Source organism: Rissa tridactyla, chromosome 14 (assembly GCF_028500815.1).
Source record: "Rissa tridactyla isolate bRisTri1 chromosome 14, bRisTri1.patW.cur.20221130, whole genome shotgun sequence".
Classification (NCBI taxonomy): Eukaryota; Metazoa; Chordata; class Aves; order Charadriiformes; family Laridae; genus Rissa; species Rissa tridactyla.
In genome coordinates this window covers 7,266,971-7,288,189 of record NC_071479.1, presented here as the reverse complement: position 1 = coordinate 7,288,189, position 21,219 = coordinate 7,266,971, and the positions used below count along the sequence as shown (strand labels likewise).

Genomic DNA, 21,219 nt, shown 5'->3' with positions numbered 1-21,219 from the left:
GAGTCCACAAGCCAAGGGACTCGGCCGGGGCTGCCAAGGAAACCCAGGAGGAGGAGGGAAGCATTACAAGATCCGAGCAAAATTTCACCAAGAGCCTATCTAGGACAAAGCTGGAGGCAGAGAATGTTTTAAAAGGCTTTTATTTCAGAAACTTTTTTTTTTTTTTTTGTTACGGGATTTTGCTGTACCTCTCTTCTCCCCTCCCCTGGCTTCCCTCATCTTCCCATTTCTAGTTTGGTTTTTTTTAGCAGTGATTGGCAGCTTTTACTACAGCAGGAGCTAAGCCATCTGGGTCTACCTGCGCTGGCGAGGGGAATAACACCTCCCAGGGAAGGAACTCATCCTATCGTGAGCAAACAGCTGGGGGGGGATAAGAACAGACAAGCCCAGCCTAAGGCAGAATCGCAGTGTAGAGCGTAGAGGCCAGGCAGGCAGCAGCGCTGAAGACGAACCTGCCTTTTCCCACTTGGGTTTAAGCCCGTTTCAAGCTGCACGCCACGCAGGTTTATTGTTTTTCAGCCAGCTCCTACCGTCACCTGGGATCCCCCCTCCGCTCCCCTGGCCCAGCAGAGCTTATGGCGGTGAACTCAGGACAGAGAAGAGCCTTTGGCCCGTCCGTGTCATTTACAAACGGCACAAGCTGGACTTGAGTCGCTGCGGCTGGATTTGGAAAAGGCTGAATATTGGTTCGTTACCAGCAGTGGGCTTGAAATTAGGGTTTCTCAGATGCAGCAGCATTGTAGTCTGTGGGTGCTTTTAGTTACGCAGGTTGTGATGGGGTAAACGTGCGAGAGGAGTCACTGGAGTCAGACAGGGGAATTGCTCTTCGGCACTCCCTCTGCGTCAGACAAACTCCTCTGTCAGACAGAGAAACTCCTCTGTCAGGCGCAGGATGGGAAAAGCTCCTGGTACGGAGCTCTGGGGGCGTCAGGCCAGGCTGCCTGAGCAGGGGCTGGTGCACCGTGCTGCTCACCGCGCCCCAGCTCCTCCTCAGCAGCTCCCAGAGACCGAGGACGGGGCAAGAAGTACGTGGTGCAGACCAGCTCTGAGATTGTATGATTGAGCTTACGGCACTGGGGAGCACCCTGCCCCGGGAGAGCCGCTGCTCAGGCAGGAGTTCCACTGCCAGGGACCACCGCGTGCTGCTGGAGCCATGCCAGAATGCAGGTGAGCAGGGCAGGGGGGAGCACAGGAAGGACAATCCCGGTCGGACGCTCCTAGAAGCTCACGCAGCACGTTTCAGACCTGTTGGTGCCAACGCTATCCTCTCTGACCCCTTCCCCGTGCTCTCGCCGTGGCCTCCCGGCTGGCAGGTGGGCCACTCCGTCTGTCCAAGGAAACTTCTGGAAAGCAAAGAGCATCCGTGCCCTAGCAGAGCTGTGCACACCCACTTCCGCTGCGCTCACAGGACTTCCTCAGGGTGCGCAGTAAGAAGCCTCCCCCTCCAGCTCATGGAAAGGGTTAAAGCCACTGACTTTCCTTCCTGGGTCTCTGTGATTTAACCGTGCATCTCCATCCCCAGCCAGGCTGCAGCAATGCAGCTCCCCGCCCGCACAGAACGCAAGGCAGGATGATCAATTCTGTCCATCACGGTGACAGAAAGATAATTTGCTGCCCTTATCACTCCGTGCTGTCTCAGGCCGGGCACGGGTTTGTTTCCCCTCCAACCAAATGGTTATAGATTGACATTGTTTGTGGGCAAGTACTTCACCCTGCCTCAGCCCAGGTATGAGAGAGGCATAAGGCATCAGAAAAACAAAACCAAAAAAGGCTATTTCTCTCCTACTTCCCAGAAATAAATATCCTGACAAGTGGAAAGCCACTACAGAGGGCTCTGAAGCTGTAATGTCTGCCACCTCAGAGAAAAACTAGTAAAGTCACCTTTTGTTTCCTTGCACTTCATGTCTCGCCCTTTCCTGATCGTCCCTGTGGCTCGTGCAGACTGCACTGACACTAAGTATTGTGTTAAAAGAATCCCAGTGCCCAGCACCAATGCAGAAGCCCCCCAGCCTTGCCCCAAAGCAGGCCCAGCTCCCCCAGAACGTCCCGCTGCCTGCAAAGACCCACCGTCCTACTCGAGGTTCAGCACCCCTCTTCCTCCCACCACAGAAAAACAAAGTCCCGCATGCTGCAGGTGCTCTCTGCTTGTTAGGGTACCTGGAAGTGCAGTCAGGAGAGGTGAAATGAGGACCAAAAGATGGATGCTGTTGTGGCGGACAGCAGGCCGTGTGCTGGCAGGGCTTTATTTGCATGTCTAGTAACAAGTGAACGCGGTGGGAAGATGCAGAGACTGGGCACGGGCAGTTCAAGAAAGGTTTGGGTGGGTTTAAGTTTTTGTTTGTTTTTTTTTTGCCCAGGGGTTTGGATTTACATCCTCTTGTTTTTCCAGGAGTTCACCCGCCGTGCAATGTCGAGATGAAAAGCACATTATCCTGGTCCTGGAGTTTATAATCCAGCTCACCCTGCAGGCCAAGAAAACAAATGAAAAATGGTTTAAATGTCATTTCCAAATACTAGCTGCAAAGAGAAAACAGCTCATAAAAAGATGGTGAGTGTTAGGGAGAGCAGAAGGGGACAGACCGATGTTTTCATCCTAACAGAAGCAAAGGTGAGAGATCAGACATGGAGCTGACGTTCATTACCCCACACCGCTTTCTGGACCAGGGTTTTGACACAACAGGTGGCTGCCTGAGGCAGGAAAATAGTTAGGGGCTGTTTGTTGTCTGAGCACAACAGTGGGCTGAAAAGGGAAGATATGTGCCAGTTGCCTGTTTGGGCAGAAATCTCCCCAGGGCTGCCTTCACCTGCTACGGCACCACCTTACTCCAGCCAAGGGGGTCTGCCGGGGCTGTGATGCTGCCTGGTACCCACTGAGCCGTTACCCAGGCGTGGGACAGACCTGCCAGCAGCCAGAGGTGCGAAACCCCTAGCCAGAGGCCAGGAATATGGGCGATCTCTCTTCAGACGCTGGCTGGCTGATGGGACTCAGCAGGTTAGAGAAAGGCTCCGGGCTTCTGAACAGCCACGGTACAATACAGAGAGAGAGATCCCAGCCTGCCCCTTCCCCCTCAAATACGAGATGCTTCGCTCGGGGCAAGAATCAGAAATAGCTTCTCTGAGAGCAACCACAGAACAGACAGAACAATATTTTCAACAAAGAAAGTCAAACTGAAGGAGTACAGACCATTAGCTCCCAGTCTGCGTCGTTGATGAGCACCAAAATTCCTGGCCTCCTGCAGAACAGAGAAAAATGATTAGGATACAAGGCTACTAAAAAGCTTCACAAATAGTTAAGAACAAGGGAAGTTGCAGCACAGATCACAAGCTGACTGCCTGTAAAGCCAAAGAGAAAAAGGAATCCTAGCACGGAGGTGGAAACAGGTACAGTCTGTGCCCTTTCTAGCTCAAATAAAGGGGAGGCAGGAGCAATCCCAGAGCTCATTTGAATCAAAATGCACCATTCCTGAGGATGCTCGGAGATGACTACATTTCCGTATGATGTAGAAAAGCCAGGTAATTAAACCCACGCATCACAGTCGAGCGCAGAGAGCTCGATGTGAAGGTAGGGAAAGCTATTCCGCTGCCCCTACCAAAGGCACTGAACACCCGGGATCCACTCCGTGCCCCTGATTACAGGCAAAGGGATTCCCCCTCTTTGATCTTCAGTGTCCTGCAATTGTCTCTCCCGTTACCAGGGGACCTGGCACACGCTTCAGCTCACAAAGATCCGTGACGAATGTTAAACACCCCCAGCACCACCCCGCAGTCAGGGATGGCTTGCACAGCTCACTCTGCTCCATTTCTCTTGGCTTCCCCCCCCCCCCGCCACGAGGCTGGCCCCATTTTGACAATAAAAATACATTTCCCAGAAGAAATATTTGTTGGCATTTCTCTGAGTGACTGCTTCAGTCCCAGTGATGTCAGCAGGGAACGGACAGACCTGCTAAAACTCCTGGAATTGAGGATACGTGTGCTGCGCTGCTCCAGGTGACAACCGAGAGAAAGTATACACGTCCCTGCTTCACATTTAAGGTTTAAAGATTTGGGGTGAGGGCTGCAAAAGACGCTCTCCATGGAACAGGGTAAGGTGTAGTGCGGGACACCTCCCATTATCAGTTTAGAAAATCCCATATTTTCATGGTTATTGACCTGTACCCCAAACCATGGGGATCAACAGAGAAACACAAGGAGGATTCTTAACAGCTCTACTTACACAGATTCCCCTTGCATAAATAATTCTGGTCGTTCTTTCAACAGATTCTGTTTGATCCACTTTAGCAGGTTTCTGATATCCCCTGAAAGGAGAAAGGACAGCAGTTTACAAACTAGCTGACGGCTCCTAGCTGATGCCAGAACAAAGTGATTGTTTATTCACAAAAGAGTAGACGGGGAACACGCAGGATGGATGGGGATAGCTGCAAACCCCCCGTCAAAGAAACCACCAAACAGGACTGTCCCTTAGAGCACCGAGGGAGCTCAGAGCTCTGCCCCAAGCCCCACAGCTCGGCAGAAGAGGTTTCCCACAAAGAACGAATGCAGTTCATGCTGAAGCACCAATCCAGCGGGAGACTGCCGCTGTTAAGATTTCTTTAACGCATCCCATGTGTTCCGTTATCACCCGACAAATTGACGTTTAACTCTCTGTGTGTTTAATCAGATTCAAAAAGTCCGAACAAGCAAGCCCACGAACCTGAAAGGAGCAAAGGTAGACACTATCAGTACCAAAACCAGCACAAGCTCTTGAAAACATGAGTTCTGGGGCACAAACCTGTACATAACCATGCATTAAACACGCATGCAGGCACCGGACACAGTAGCTGTATTTTGGATACTTGTAAGATCCCTGGGTGTTACGCCTGCTGCCGTGGTTCCCCATGCCGTGCCTGCTCCCTCCCTCTACACTTTGTGCTTATAGCTTCTTTATTAAAGCTCAGCCTTTATCTTTCCATTTCAGTAGGTGACAGGAAGGATTTGTCTTCATGCAAAAGGAGGAGGAGACACTGCTGGCGAGTTTTTATAGTATCAATTTTACTTTGTGAGGCAAAAACAATTTCTTTAGTGATAGCATCAGTTAATTTCCTATTGGAGAGGTGAGAAGCGACGGGGTGGGGGGGAATAATCCCTTACAGGGTTTAGAGAAGCTGACAAATTGCAACGTGGAGTTCTCCTGCATTCGCCTCTATATTTCACCGTTCCACAAACCACTTCATCATTCTGAATCCACAATCAGTTATTCTCCCGGGGCTCCTTTAAACAGCCCTTTGAAAGCCCCGAAAGAGTTTTGTTTGTTTTCAAGGCGTGAGGAAGCTTTCTGAAGGCACAAATCCACCAGTGAGGGCTGGTGCCCCGCTCACAGGATGAGCAGGGATGGCAGGATGGGTTTCCACATCTCCCTCACGTGTGGTAAGTTCACCGTAGTCACAGGGAACCTTTCCGCACGCGCCTCTGTGAGCTAAAATAAATGCTGCGTACAGTTCCCCGTGTGTTTGCTTCACGACCAGGAAAAATAAATGCACTCAGTCCCTGCCTTACCCCAGCGTTTTATGGGGTCGCGGACGCTACCCAAAGCAGAGCTGGGGTTCTTCCAAATAACATTACCCCCATCGCTTCTGTCACGCCAAGGATGAACAGCCCTGGCACAGGCAGGTGCACATCAACTAGGCGATGGGGACATGTCCATCTGCAGCAGATGGGGGCCTCTCCTCCCAGGGAAAGGGGGAGGGGGATGCTCTGAGATTCCCTCTGTTCCCCCCCTTCCACCATTTCCCAGGGCATCGGTGCCTCCGGATCACAGCGTTCCCCCCTCCAGCACAGCAGTCCCAGCATGGGGCTGCCCGGAGCACGACAGGTATCGCTGATCCAGTGCTCTGATCAGGGCAGAAAGAGCTGCTTTGTGCCTTAAAACTGCCCGGTGAGGTGGATCCCCGCCTGGGGCCGACCCATGACTCCCTTGTAATGATACGTAGTTAAGAGCACTAAATAGACCATTTTCTGCTGCTTTCCTAGCAACGTGCACCGTGGATGGCGAGCACTGCTCAGAAGGTGTATATATATATATATACCACCCCAGCCAGTCAGCCACCAGAACAGGAGTTAACTATATTCACCTTCCCCTGAAAAATGCTGCTGCAACGTAAAGCCCTCAGGATCTCACACCCAAACAGCTCCTGCTCTCCATCACCAAGAAATGAAAGCCGTAGAGGAAGAAAGATGGAGAGGAGCCTTCGGGGGGGGGCCACAAAGGGGACACCAGCCCCACCGCAGCATCGCCCGCGAGCTGTTTCATATTTATGCACTTGCGGCAGGGCACACAACAATGAGCTGTGCCATATACCATTCTCCTTGCGTGGAATAAGCAGCCCTTTCCTCTGGGACCTTTCAGGAGAGATCATTTAAACCGAAACACGCCGCACCAGCTGGTTAAAAGACAGCCACCTCGAAGCAGCCTGGACGAAGGGGCGAGAGGACTGATTTATTCGAGGCTGAGCTGGAAGACTCCCTCATCCCTACTCCTTCCATAATAAATGTTATTTCCAGCCCCACCTGAGCCTACATTCATTTACTCCTCCCCAGAAGTCACGTACATCCGTACTGAAGAATTTAGACAGTAGGAAAAAAAACTGATATCCCTGCGCACGCCTGGAGCTTCCCTGCTCCAAACGGCAATGAAAATTAAGACCCTTTCTCTGCAGCCAACCTTAAGACATAATACTTTCGGCTGCTTTCTCAGCATTGAATTTTTTCCCCCACCTTCATGTCTCTACATTCTGTACACCAATATTACTAGAACAAATCAATTATAAAGGATGAAAAATGACCAGAGCCACACCAAAACCATCTCCCACAAGTAAGATATTGAAAAGGAACAAGATTACTTCCATTGCAAGTGGTGGGGGGAGAAGCCATCTTGCAGCTCAGCACCTCAAAAAGCAGTCTTGATCAACAGCTCAGGACTCTATATGTTATCGTGATGGAAATAATAAGAGGTAAATTATAGCACAACCGCTTATCTCTTACAGTTGACTTAGGTAGCGTTCCTAAGACATTTTCTTTCTGATACTACGCTACGGCTCTAACAGGTTTCCAGCTCCCTGGGCTGAGGATTCGCTATGCCAACAGCAGGTCCTCTACAAATGACATATAAGGAAGGAAAAATAATCTCAGCCTGGTCAGGCACCACATCTGCTGACAAGTTAAACCATCACTACGACACGGCAATTTTACACCCATGTTGGTTCTGAAGCTGGCCCCCATCACAGAACAGAGGCATTTGCTCTTTGCAGGAGCACCATTGTACTACACCTGCTGCCATTCGGCTGCAAAAGCAACCCTGCATTTTGGCCCAGGCGTGAGATTCAGATGAGAGTTGAGATAATACAACATTTCGCTCCCACATCCCCAACTCAAGTCCAGCTCATCCCAGTAATGATATATTTTTATCATTGCTGCACAGTCTCAACGAAATCCTTTTGGTAGCCTACTCCATTTCATTCACAGCGAGCAAACATCCACACCAAAAAATCCACTCTAATTATCGTTAACTGTCTTCGCCATTGGCAGCATCAGCAGAGAAGCAAAAGCGAACCGGCCAAGGAAGCTGAAATATTCTCAAACTGCAAAGGAGGGACTGAAGCACATGGTAGGAAATCCCTGTCTCATTTGTATACAGAGACAGCTTCTGTTGCCTGTGCTAACAGTACATCAAACCTCTCCAAATTCTCAGGAAAAATAATCTAAAGTTAATTAAAAAAAGAAAAACCGACAAACGTTTGAGAAAACTGCTTAGTTCAAGTGCACAGATGGGAGCTCAAATCCACAATACATACATAAAACAAATCACCCAGCGAAACACACAGCTCAGGAAAACGAAGTGTGTGCTTGCAGTGACACAAAGTCATTGGCTTGTCATGCAAGCGGACAGGATGCAAAAACTGCAGCGAGTGTGCATACAAAAACCCAACAGCGTCGGCTCATTTTCAGCCCAGCTGCATCATAAACGCTCCTGGTTGTGGCAGACAGAACTGCACAGTCTGCTCGGTCCTCCTGCGTATCCTCCAAGGCCTGATCTTCTGCATTACTCCAACTGTTCCTTGATGAAGAATCTGCTGAGCTTCCTCTGCAAGAGAAATGCATCTAAGACTCCATTTTAGCACTGTCTGGAACAAGAGCCCGGCTTCGTTTGCACCCTCAAAACCAGGGCTAAAATTCATAGATCTTTCCTAGCTCAATAAAACCTGCCGGGTCTGACAGATTCATCAGTGATAACTCAGCAAAGAGGACACTTGCTGTGTGCAGAGAGAAACCCAGTGCCTCGAATAAGAAACACCAAGCTGGGTGTTGCTCTAGAAGGATCTCACACCGAACTGATAAATGTGCAGAAACGCAGAAGGATTTTGCACAATCGTAGTACCGGTTGACACAGACACGCAGCTCTCGGCTCCCAGGGAGCTGCACAGGTCGCTGGCAGATTCACACACACACGCAATGACCAGACACCTCCACGTCCCCTACCTTAAAATCCACATACAAACCCACACAAAGCAGACAGTGCCGCGAAGGGCACCCAGAGGGTGTGATTACACCCATATTCTTGCCGTGGTTGCGGAACTGGGAACTTATTTCAGGGAAACAGGGGAACCCTATAAAGGCCAAACCATGGAAAATTCCCTTCTGGTCCGTAATAAATAAGATATATGCAGCACTGGTCACTAAGGGGTCAGTGCTGCAAGAGCACAGCGCTTTCCCGGGCCGCCTTGCGGATACCTCCCTGTGGGGTACCATTTCTTTGACCCAGAATAAGATCATTTATCATACTGACCATGGCTGAGCTCCAATTTGCTGAGGTCACTAACTCTGGACGAGCGCCGCTCCACCCACATTCTCAGCCACCGGCCTGTAACCATGACAAAGCCCCTTCCCTGCCGCTCCTCTGCCATTATTCCCCCTGCCTGCATGGAAATGTATGGAAAGACAATTTGTATGCCCCTTTCCCGGCTAAAGCAGCGTGTTTTTAAAAGAGACAAACCAGCTCCCAATACCTGCTACCCCTCCAGGTGCATGCCTTCTCTCTGCTTCTGAATTTGATGTCCCTCCAGGAATCTGCTCTCTAAAAGAGCTTGGGACCTACGGGATCCTTCAGACTCCCATCTGATATGCAAATCATTCGCTGAAGCAGATGATAGTGTGCCATAAACTGCAGAAGAAGACCTGGAATAGCTGATATAAATGGAGTCACAGGCAAATGGGTTCAGTACTACGCAGAGTGAGCAGCAAGGCAAAATTTTGCGGTAAGAGCAAAATCCATTTTCTCTGACAAGCGCACAAGCCAATCCTGCCACGCACTGGAGTGGGCAGTGATTTAAGTACTAAGGAAAAAATTAGGGGGTAACTAAAGCCAGACACAAGAGAATCCCAATCGTTGCTCTCATCTGTTCTTGTCTGCTACAAATGAATGTGAAGGTCTTGGCTTCTGTAATTTTTAATTGTGTTATGACATCTTTTTCTCACTTATCAGCTAAAAGAGCAATGCTCTTCTCATTTTCTTGTGTCCACACAAGGGTAAGGGATCACAGGAGTCTTTCATAGCCCCCCCTGTTAGCAGTAAAGACTCACATCCCAGCTATCACCCAGCAATTCTCAGCCCTGAGATTTTAATTGCAACGCTCATGAGCTGGAGAGGAGCTGCTTGGGATCTTCCACTCCCTGGAAGGAGAACACAAGTTCAAGGGATCTCCGATCCCACTTGCTAGCCAGCAGCAGGCCTCCAGATCCATCAGCTCGCATGACAAAAAAGCAGCCCCGAGCTGATCCTCAGGGTAAATCTAATCCCTACTCATTTCCAAAGTCAGAGCATCTAATTCCGTAACACCCAACGCTATTGTCAGTTCAGGCTCCCAGATAAATGCCAGCACACCAAACTGTCTCTTTTAATTAGGATCACAGATCACTAGTGCTGGTCCAGGGTCTTGCCTCTCGTTCAAAATTGTCAAAGGAAGGAACCCAGAGAGCCTCAAAGACTATTGCACCAGCAGTGAAGTGCCAGACTGGGAATCGCAGACATTAAAAATAACATCTTGTTAACAGGTCCTGTGATTTTATCCCTCTACCACTGCAGGACTATGCTCAACAAATGACCATCCCAAGCCTCGCCCACTGTTTTTAAGGTGCTTGAGCAATGTAGACCTGCTACCAAACCCCAAGGAGACTGTGCCATGGTCTAATAGTTCTGCAGCCAGGAATCTTCTGCTAATGCACCGAACTCCCATTTCTTCATCCCTCCCTATCAATCTATGCTAGATGATATTGCGTCACCCTGGCTATAATCTGTCCTTCCCGGTGATAAAGGAGATATCCCACCTCATCACTTTTCCATTCATTTATCCTGCTTAACCTTGAATGTTGCTGGTTAATTTTTTTAAGCTGCTCAGGAAGACAATTCAGAGAATGCATTACTAACTGTGGGCGTAAAGCTTAGCCAAAATCCATCAAACTGAAATTTCCCCTTTCTCCTATTTTCCTGGCTTCTGGGTTTTATGTGTGCGTGCGCACACACTGAGGGTTAAAAAGGAAACCTTATCTTTGTTACAAGAGACTAAGCAGAGCTGATGCGAGACCCTAGACCCCAGAGGAAGGTGGCTGCTCCTGCCAGCGTGCAGAGGGATTCCCTGGCAGCCTGGCACTGCCCTGCACGCAGCCAGCCTGGCCGAGGGAATCCCCTGGGCTGGGCTCTCCCTGGCACTGCCAGCTGGATCAGAAACCGCCTTGAAGTCAACTCCTTGCCCCCCTCCCAGCCTGGCTGGTGGCTGGTGTCCCCCCTGGCTGCTGGATGAGTCAGTGTCTCAGCTCGGCTCAGGAACTGCCATGATTTTATTCCTCTAAATAGAGAAATCGTGCAGAGTCCAGTCCTCGCCTCTCACTTGCGGGCTCAGATCTGCTTTGCTATTATTAGACTTTCATATACGGCAAGCACCATTAAACCGATTCCTGTCCACCCAACCCAGCCACCCCCACAGATACTCCGAGCCCCTCAGTCTTACTTGAAAGGGGAAAAGAAAGGGCCAGTGAGATGATCAGGGTGGAGGAGAGGGGGGGTAAGATTTACAAGTGAATGGAGGTAAGAATGGAGCAGTTTGTGGGATAAAGGGGCTGCAGAGGGAGCTTTACAGATGTGCAGAGGGACGGCGGCTCATTGTTTAATTAAGCAGAAAGTGGCTCTTTTGAAAAGCAATTTTGCACAGGAGCTCTGAGCTCAGCAAACAACTCCTGCGAGTGAGGGCAGGAGGAGAAAGGAACAGCTGGCCCGGAGCCGTGTGAACCGCATGCTAAGCGGTTTAAAGGGCCCAGATCCTCCTCCCCAGCCCTGCTCCGCTGCCACCCTCTAACAGCGCTGTCAGCACAGCAAATCCCACCAAGAGAAAAGAGAGAGCGGGGGGGGGGGGCTGGCATAGAAAGGTTATCCTGCTAGGTGTCCGCACTGCAATACAGCGGCTGGGAAGGACGGTGGAACAGCCACGCTTTGTTATCCCAGGGATTTGGTCACACACAAGAGCTGGTTTCTCAGTGCCTGGGAAGCTCCTTCCACAATGAGTTGGGATGAGCTGATCCGGTAACGGGGCTCCACGGCCTCCCAGGAGAGCGCTGGGACTGCTCCTGCGAAGCCGCGCGTTTGTTTCCCCGGTCTCTCTGAAGGACTCGGTTCCTTGCGCAGAAGCGACGCGTGGCCTTGCTGGGACGGGGACCTGAAGCCGTACGGGCAGCCGCTGAGCCCCGCACCAGGGCTGCAAATGCAGCATCGATCGCAGCCACGGCAGCCCTGCAGCATTACGCCGGGCTCCCGGCACTGCAAAGGCAGCTGCTCACACCAATTGCTGGAAAGAGCCGCCAGGATCCAGGGCTGAGCCACTCCAGGCTGAGGTCCAACCCTGCGTAACCCACCGCATCCTCTTTTCCTTGCCAGCCAATCTATAATCACCTTCCTAAGAGAGATGCACGAGTAGGGGAATAACCCCAGAGTCACTTGAGACCTGCGGGTACCATACACTGTGGTTAAAAAGATTTGACTGCATGAAATTCTACAGAGCTACGGCCGTTATTTATCATTCTTCTAATAAGTCTCTGCATTATCAAATATATTTCTATTCCTTCTTTGGAGCAAGTTTTAAAATGTTAGGAATAATAAACAGAGCAATAAAATCATGCCAGAGTATTAATAATTTATCTACGATGTACTACCTAGCAATAGCAGCGGGCATTTACACACAACCGATGCCAACTGCCACTCTTGATTTTACATGTTGTTTTGGCATAGCAGCCCAGGCGACTCTGAACACATGCCATGCTGTATTTTTTAAGCCACTCTGCCTGTAACACAGGTCTGATCTGTTGAGATCCCCAGGCTCTTCTCCGAGAAGATGAATGCTCCCAGCTCCCCAGCAGTCCTCCATGCTGTGCAGAACAAGGCCCCTGGAAAGCAAAGCTCTCGAGGAGCAGACCATGCTCTTCTCTACGGGGATTTAACATAAGCAGCACTTGGCAGATTATTTTCATTTTCCCTCTGAAAAAAATGTGATTAGCAACAGGCTTTTTCCCCGGGGTTTTGGTAAAGGGAAACCACTAACAATTACCAAAACACACTGATTAGAAATTTATCCTTCCAGGCTTGTAAGTGCCAAAACACACAGTGAATTCTTGATTACCCCAGAAGGTCCAAGGGATCGCTGCTGCTCCAAAAACACAAGTCCCATCACTGAAACCACAGGAGAAGCTGGAATTCGAAGGCCTGGACCCGCTGCTGAGCAGCCTGCAGCACAACTGCCAGAGACTTTACAAACAGCCCCAACCTCCGGATACAACACCCAGTAGAGAGCACAGCAGAGGGGTTTTGTAAACACTCTTCATCAGCACGATGCTGCCGAGCTGAAACTGAACTGACTACAGGGGTTAAACAATGCCAGTGACTTCCTACCCTTCCAGCAGCGTCCATGCAACTCGCATGGCCATAGACAAATCCACCACTGTGAGTCCCAGCGAGATGGAGGAAGGAGCTCCGGCATCACTTGCAGGGCAGTCACACAATGATCTATTTGATTACTGAAGCACTTGGTTAAATTACTGTGGCTTGTTTCAGGAGAAGGCTGCCAAATACATTTTCAGTTTTTAATTTAGGGTTTCTCTCTTTTATGCTCCATTGTCTCTAATAGCCTCTTAGAAGCTTGAAAATAAAGTTGATTTCCCTGCCAATTTAATCCTCTCTCCATGTGACAAATATCGTTATTCCCGCAGCTGCCTTCTCCCACACACACTGTTTTTATGCAGAATAAGCCAACAGGGCATTAATGCCTTTAGATCCTCTAACAGCATTATCAATGGGATCATCAAAATAGCCAGCAATTTGGGACAAGCTTCTTGTTTAACCTGAGGTCTTCTTCCCGCCACAGCTCTAAAAGATTAGAGAGTCCCGCACAAAGTCTGGCTTATGTAAATCTGTCTGCCTGTACATATAGATCACACCTTTTTAAGTTCCTATTTGGCAGCAACTTCAACATGCAGGCTAAAACAGCTCTGCTTTGGAAATAAAGAACTGCTGCTTTACTGACATTAGGATACAAAAAGCCCCTTGGATAACAAAAGTAGGTGCCGCCACACGGCCGTACCCCTCGTGGCTTGCTCTTGGCCCATTTGCAGCTTCCTTCCTCCCGTCTTTCCTAATCTCTCCAGGCATCAGAAAAGGACAGAGAATCAAACCTTCTTGAAAAAGTTAACTGGATCTGGAACCCACCTACTTTCCACCTAGTGCCTGTTACCAGGAAAAAGGAAATGATGACATAAGAATTCGTTCAAACAACATTATTATCATTCAGGCAACACTGCCCTTGTCAACTATGGAGCACAGCTTGTTTTAGTCATATAAATATTTGCAGGTACTTCTTCATATAATTTTCCACCTTCCCTCACCTCCAGGGTATATATAAAAATGCCTAAAAAATTAAAATATAGCTGGGTCCAACGTCCCAGAGAGAAGCAGCTGCTCTGCAAAAAGGAGGACAAAGACAAAAATAACCTAGAAAGAAAAGAAGAGTGGGTAAGAGAGGCCAAAATGGCCAAAAATAAGCTTGACGGCTAATGAAATCAGTTAAAATGGGGTTAGAAGTGCACGTCTTCAAACAGTGTTCATACTACAGGTCTTTCCCCAGAGTAATAAGTGATGGACACTTCGGGTAAGGTAAGCAACAGGAAGTATGCACCAAGTAGAACTGAGCTGGTTTTTTTTCTCATCATTGTAATTCTGGCAGCACAAGGGCAGCAGGGAACATCCTACATATATCATTATTTACCCAAAGATAGGGGAATTAAACTTTCTTAACGTGAATGAGGAAAATACGAGGCATTAGGAATAATAGAAAATTGCAAGAATTTAACAAATTTCTTATTCACGTGCTTCTGATCCGTTTCTACTGATTCCTCACTTCTACAACATAATTCTCATACAGAAATATTATGAGGGGTGTCTCCAGCGATCCCTTACTGTCAGACGTTAACTACACTTCTGTCCCACCCCTGTGCTGTGTCTAAGTGTCACTGTAGCAGAAGCCTCACAATTTAGTGTCTGCTCCTCAGCCGCTGCAATCCACAACCTGCCCAAAATCTGAAACCTCCCTGTCACTTAATGCACACGAAAACAGCAGGCTGCAAACCAGGGGGGCTGGCAAGTGGACACACTGTCCGTTCTGCCACTCTTGTTGCAAGGACAGCAGCATCTGAAACAGAAGGCAGCATGAAAAGCTGGGAGCAAAAATGCGTTAGATGAATCTAGAATGAATCACTGGAGATCATGAGTTTGACCCCTGAGACTGAGCAAGATCTTCAGGGAAAGATTTATCCTTTAGGATAAATCCAGCTCCCAGTGAAGTCTATAGAAGTCTTCCCAGCAATTTCAAGTGGGAATGGATTAGGCCACGTACAACTGCACCGCTGACGACCATTGGGCTAGAATCATTCTTAATCTCCCCCCTTCCCCTGGCAGAAATAAGCATCTCACGTAATAACTCCTTCTTCTTGAGCATGGTTTGAACACCACCAATGCAGCGGATATCAGTGGGTATTTTAAATTTACAGAACACTGAAGAAAATGATGCTCTAACCCCCAAGTTTATAAACCAACTAAATTAGTGTTTTGGCACGCCTTTAGTATATTCCATTTAAGGATCTTAAGTGCTTTAACAGTGCTGGAATTTAATGCTGAACTCTCTTGTGATACATGAAAGTATCACCACTACTTCACTAGCAACAGGGGAAAGTTAAGCAACACGACTAAACTCACAAAGCAAATCAGCATCAGGTCATGTTTCTGGATCCCTAGTCCCCATCCTTAACCACAAGATAACACACTATTCCAGTGCTCCTATTATATTTGAATTACACATACTTATGTCCAACCATCAAAAGCGCTTCTACCAATCTCTAATTACTTCCAGGCACAGCAAGAAGATTTCAGGCCTGAACGTTCACAGCACATAGATTATGGTATTAGCCATTCATGAGATATTAGTTGTTAACATTCCCTGACGCTTTGCATTATTTCAGTTTATAATCCCACTCTCAAATAGCATAAAGCATTACTATCTAGCTGGAAGAATTCAAAACATACCTGCGGCAAAATTACGTTGCGACTGAAGTATGCGCACACATAAGGAGAAACAAGAGAGTTAGTACAGCACTTCTCAGTATTGATATTCCAAATCACAAACCAGAGATTATGACTGTTTATCACTGGGACACTCACGTCTTTATCTTAACAGCATCCTATTTTTTTATTGTAGGGAAGGCTATAGGCAACGTGTCCAGCATCACATTTGAGCATCAGCTTTGCATTTTCAACTGCATAGTTAATATAAAACGATTACATATGTTTGAATGTCAAATGAGTAGATAAAATACATTTATGTTACAGTGCTATACGCACACCCATATATCTATATACTACTTATATACGCACACACAGATATATATTATGTATATATGCCTCTTGGAAACCTCAGAACAGGCAAGGCAAAACAAGGGGAGAGAAGGTTATTGGTGCTTTCACGTATCAAGCCAGACAAATGTAAACTTGATGGAAACATTCAGAGGCTGTTGCCTGTCCAGGAGGAGGGAGGCAAAAGTCTTAAAGAAGGACTCGATTGACAAGTGCTTAGAGGACAGGAAAAACGCCCAGACTATTTCTGCTTGGGATTTACTTTGAGGACTAACCATCGTCTGCCAAGCTATCTAATCCACGGCATGTACGAAAGCGCTTTTAAAATACATTGATTCTTGTTGCCAACTAATGAAACTGCTGTACAAACCAGCTTTGTTTCATTTGTTGTCATTCTTTCAAGTTATCCAACAGGTTCTGATACTCACAAGGCTCTGGTTGACAGGGCAAAGTCACCTGATGCTTTTTGACACCATCAAACAAGAGTTCTGCACCACCTCTGAAATAAAAACAATGAACCGCTGAGATTTTGCTTTATTGTCAAAAGGAAGACAGTACAAAAGAGGCGATTTACATAGATGCCACAACAGAGAAAACAAATGACACAGACTATATTTAGCACAGGATTCTCTTTGTCTTTTTTTTCCTCTCACAAACCACAAGTTCATAGGGGAAGTTGCCATCTCCCATCGCCAACACATACAGGAGGCTCCATCGCAGGCCAGAACCCCACGGTGCCAGGCATCGTCCCAACAGAACAGGAAAATGGCTCCCATCCCAACGCGCTCACAAGCCGCCGTGCAGTGTCTCTAGCCTCACGCCTTCCCTCTCCCTTCAGCTATTGGCATTGCTTCAATCCAAACGATATTACCGCCACCACACCACATTCAACGTCGTTCATCCCTAACACCTTCTAGCCAGAAGTCTCAAGGCATTTCACAAAACGTGAAAAATCGTAGCATCCTTCTGCAATAAATATTCCCCCCCGTTTGCACTTGTAAACAGAGGGAGGAAATGACTCACACGAGGTCACACAGCAAGTCAGCTGCAGAGCCAGCAGTCCTTCAGTCCTGGCAACCCTTTCTCCATCTACTCACTACAAAGCATTCCCTCTCAGGAGGGACTTGACTGGGAGAAGCAAGCGGAGCAAGCGATGACGATAAGTTAAAGTAAAAATAAATAAATAAAGGTGCAATCGTCCTCCACTGAACAACCTGATGAACATCCCTCTTCTGACATTCAGAACGTACTGGGAGATTAGGCTCAGATAACCAAGTGATGGCCTTTGCAAGCACAAGAGATCAAGCAGAGGCCAGCAAGTACAGGAGCTGGTGCTCACACCTGAAAAAAATGGAATTTAAATTGGGTCTAGGTACCTAATCTCCTTGGGCTTGTAAAAACAATTATAATTCATTTTTGTAACTGCAACTTACAAGGCTCAGCAAGCACCTCACCTACATCCCTTTTCTGGAAAAAGAACAGTTGTGAAAATCTTGGACCTTAAAAACATAAATCAGTTTTCCTGATGTTGTGAGACCACAGGCCAAACTGTCTGAGAAGATTATAAAACTTTATCACGTGAGTAGGGACATGGATAACAAACATGGATGCTACTTTAAGATATGGGACACAGAAGCAGATAGTGTGAGCTCTTAACTCCATACTGAACAGGATGGCCTGAACAGTTTTAACAATTAGGAAACCCTTAAAAAACTCAACTCACTTGACACTCAACTGAGGTAGAAAAACGACCAACCCATTTTCAAAGAGCATATAACTGGCAAAATGTTCTTCCAACTTAAACGTAGATTACTTCAGAAAAATTTTCTTATGAAGTTACTTCCTGGAAACTTATTGGTGCCTTGCATCCCTTGGAAACCAACACAATAAAGAGAAGTATTTAAAATAAATAACCCCCACCTAAATATCAACAAAGATACATCCAGACATTACTAAGTTCCTTTAAATTCAATATCTAAAAATGCCACACTAGGTTTTCTTGGCTCTGCAATGGAAGAGCACAAGAGAACCCTTGTTATGCCCTCAGCAGCATTACTTATATGCAGCAACTCTCCTAAAGAGCACTCTGTTGGTGTTCTTCCACCAGCTGACAAAAAATAGTTATCTGAAAATTGAAGCAGCGACTATTAACATGAGCCGAGATTCATGCAAGAGAACAAGTCACAGCAATTATATGAAAAACATTTTTTTATGTAATGAAAACAAGGTCACGCTTTGTTACAGCGGGAAATGTAGATTGCAAGATAAGGTCCTTCTGTAATGCGCTAGCTGTGGGGAACTCAGCTGTGATTTGTACATAGAGAGCTCATTTATGCATTTCCAAGGGAAGCAAAAATGCATCTCACTCTTCTGGGAAAATTAGGAGAGTTGCTGCAGCTGGAAGTGGGAAAGACTGAGGAAAGGATTCTTAAGGAGAAGGGTATTTAAAGGGTTATGACATCTCTGTGTTTGTGAAAGGGTGGGAAAAAGCAAATAAATAGTAGCCTTTTAGCTTCTGCTAAAAGGAGGCTTTAACAAAATAACACAAGTATTTCCATAAATGTGCACAGACTTCCACCGCAAACACTTTAACTTCCCAGCGACAGAGCGTTAGCAACGCAGGTCCTACAGCAACGAAGACCTGAAAACCGAAATGCTACAAAGCAGGAACCCGGCTACTTTACACTGAACTGAAATAACTGAAACATAAAGCGAGTGAGTGTGCGTGTACACACACATACAAACACATGTATACATACACACAGAGAAAAAAGCCGAAAAACGAGTGGAAGGTTTTTATAAATAATTTTAATAATTAAAAAAAAAAAAAGGTTAAAAGGGGAGAAAAGAAAGGACTCGTACGAGACGCTCACACCGAGCCGCAGGCGAGGCCACGCCGCCGCCTCGGCGGAGGAGGGCAGGGTCGGGCGGCGCCGCCCGGGCCCAGCCCCGCGCTGCCTGGGCCGCACCGGCGGGGCCGGGGCCGAGGCCGAGGCCGCACCGCAGCGCTGCAGAAGGGGCCCCGGCGGTGCCTAACAACCCGGCCTGGTTCCGCACGGGCGGCTGCACCCACAGCCCCGCCACAGCGGCGGCACCCGGGCCCAGACGAGCTCGTAGGGGGCCCCTAGGCCGCGCGCAACAGCCGCTCCGCCTCAGGGCCGCTGCCGCCTCACCGAGGGGCCCAGCCCGGCCCTACCCTCCGCCCGGGTCCCGGCCCCCGCTGCGGCCCCCCAGGCCCAGCCGCCGCCGCCGCCCGCGCTCACCCGAACTCCACCTGCAGCGACACGGGCGCCGCCATCTTGGCGGCGGCGGGCGGGAGGGGAAGGCGCGCGCGGACGGCGCCGGAAGTGCCGCGCCGGCTTCCGGCCGCGCCGCGTTGCCCGGCAACGGCGGGAATGGCGGAGTGGGGGGCGGTGGCTTCGGGTCTGGCGGCCGCGGCCTGTCAGGGCCCCGCCGTTCCCCGGGGCCTGGCCGCCGGGCTGCGGGCCGAACGGGTGGGCCTGGCCTAGGGAGAGCCCTCAGCCGAGCCTCCTTAGCTCTGGGGCCCGGCAGCCGGGCGCACGCTCTCCTCAGGGCTGCTGGAATGGAGGCCCATGCCTCCAGAGGTGTGCGCTAGGCACTTACACAGGGCAACGTTATTTTGAAATACCTATTTCTGCATTAAGTTGGCATCTTGCTGTGCACAGAGCCCTTTTTCACATGTTGAGAATGCTTCAGCTGCGCAAAGGCAAGGAGCTGCAGCAGGGGTTTCCCAGCAGCGAGGCCAACCTGCTGCCTTGCAGTTAATTTGAATTTTTAGTGAGGATGCAGAAATGGCGAGGCCGGGTGAGACTAACAACCACTCCTGTCGCCACCATGGAAGATGTGCCTCTGCGCGTCGGAGAAGGCAGCAGTTGAGCATCCCCTTCTGCTCGGGGCAGCCTCTCCCAGCGAGCGCATCCCCACGGCACCGGGCACTTTCCAGCACCATGTTAAACAACGCGGCTCACATCTGTCGCCTGTTTGTTTTCTCCTCCTGTCCCCAGAGGGAGAAGCGTGTGCGCGGGCGGGATGCAGCCATGGTGGTGACAGCTGGGCTGTGCAACGGCGCAGGCTTCTCTCCCCCACAACATGGGGCTGCAACTGGGCAGCACTGGTGGAAAAACTGCAGCCCCTTAACCGTCCCTCCACTCAGTGGAGGGTTTGGATTTAAAAAAGACATGTATGCGTGCACACATGCACATAGAAATGTAATATATACACATATACAAGATGCATTATGTGTAAGGGGCATAAATTTACGCAGACAGATTGCTCTTCGTTTATGCTAACGGAGGTCAGAGCATGCCTAACCCCGAGAGCAGAAGGTGGTGGTGTTTGTAATGGCCTTTTGTTCTCAGAGGAGATCATTCTCTGGGCTGGGCCCCAGGAAAGGCTGGTCCCCAGCGCAGATGAACGCTGCCGTTGCTGCCCGGGTTACGTGATGGCAGAGACGTGAAGCTGTTGACCATGGTCTTCATCCAAAAATTCCAGCTGGATTTTAAATATTGCTAAATCCCCTAGCTTTTAAGTATCTCAGAGATACGGCCCAGGATGTTGAACTGATTGTATGGGAAACCAGCTGAGGAAAGAAGCCTTAGACAAAAATCTTACTTCATTACACTTCAGAAATGACTGAAGCACTCTTTTATACAGAGGATCTGGTAATCTGGACTCCAGATCAGTGTTTGCAGTTATGGTTTTATATGAGCTACTCTTCTTGCTTCCAGAAATAATTTATGAGGCCAAATAATAGAAGAACTGGCTCCTAAAAGAATCTCAATTCCCTAGTTATAGAAATACAACAAAATATTACAGATTTAGTGTTAGTATTTCCCCATAAAAGCAAAAAGAATTTAAAAAGAAAGAGATCGGTAATCATAAATACCAATTTGGCTCATTCGAGCATTCAAAGCCGGTTACTGTTAACAATTGCCCTGGAAATGCAGTCAGCAAGCACATGAGATATGGGGGACATTTTTATGGACACCGTGTGCTTGGGAGAGGAGCGAGTCTCATCTCTGTGCTGGGTGCTGAAATCAGAGCGTCACAAATCCTCCGGCATATGCTTGGGGATGGGGAAAGCAAAAGTGTAATCTCCTCGAGAAAGTGTAATGCTGACATTATTATTTCTAAAATGCTGTGAACATCGATGGTATTTGATAAACGGGTACATAAAGCAAAACTAGATAAAGACAAGGCTCCTGCCTTGAATGCGTACCCCCGGT

General features: G+C 48.5%; 1 protein-coding gene across 1 annotated transcript; it reads right to left on the bottom strand.

Moving 5' to 3' along the window:
* Positions 1–2,207: 2,207 nt before the first annotated feature.
* Positions 2,208–19,338, bottom strand: URM1 (ubiquitin related modifier 1). Its single transcript, XM_054220947.1, has 5 exons — positions 19,237–19,338; positions 16,402–16,472; positions 4,214–4,295; positions 3,185–3,233; positions 2,208–2,462 (listed from the first exon to the last, which is right to left on the bottom strand). The coding sequence occupies exons 1-5, from the start codon at positions 19,269–19,271 to the stop codon at positions 2,394–2,396; spliced, it is 306 nt and encodes a 101-aa protein (XP_054076922.1). The 5' UTR covers positions 19,272–19,338; the 3' UTR covers positions 2,208–2,393.
* Positions 19,339–21,219: the final 1,881 nt, after the last annotated feature.

Bases quoted from the DNA above. Each gene is read 5' to 3' on its own strand.
- URM1 (XM_054220947.1), bottom strand. From the start codon at position 19,271: ATGGCGGCGCCCGTGTCGCTGCAGGTGGAGTTCGG. The intron at 16,473-19,236 runs GTGAGCGCGGGC...TTTTTATTTCAG, and splicing joins TCGCTGCAGGTGGAGTTCGG to AGGTGGTGCAGAACTCTTGT. The intron at 2,463-3,184 runs GTCTGTACTCCT...CTTGGCCTGCAG, and splicing joins ACGCAGACTGGGAGCTAATG to GGTGAGCTGGATTATAAACT.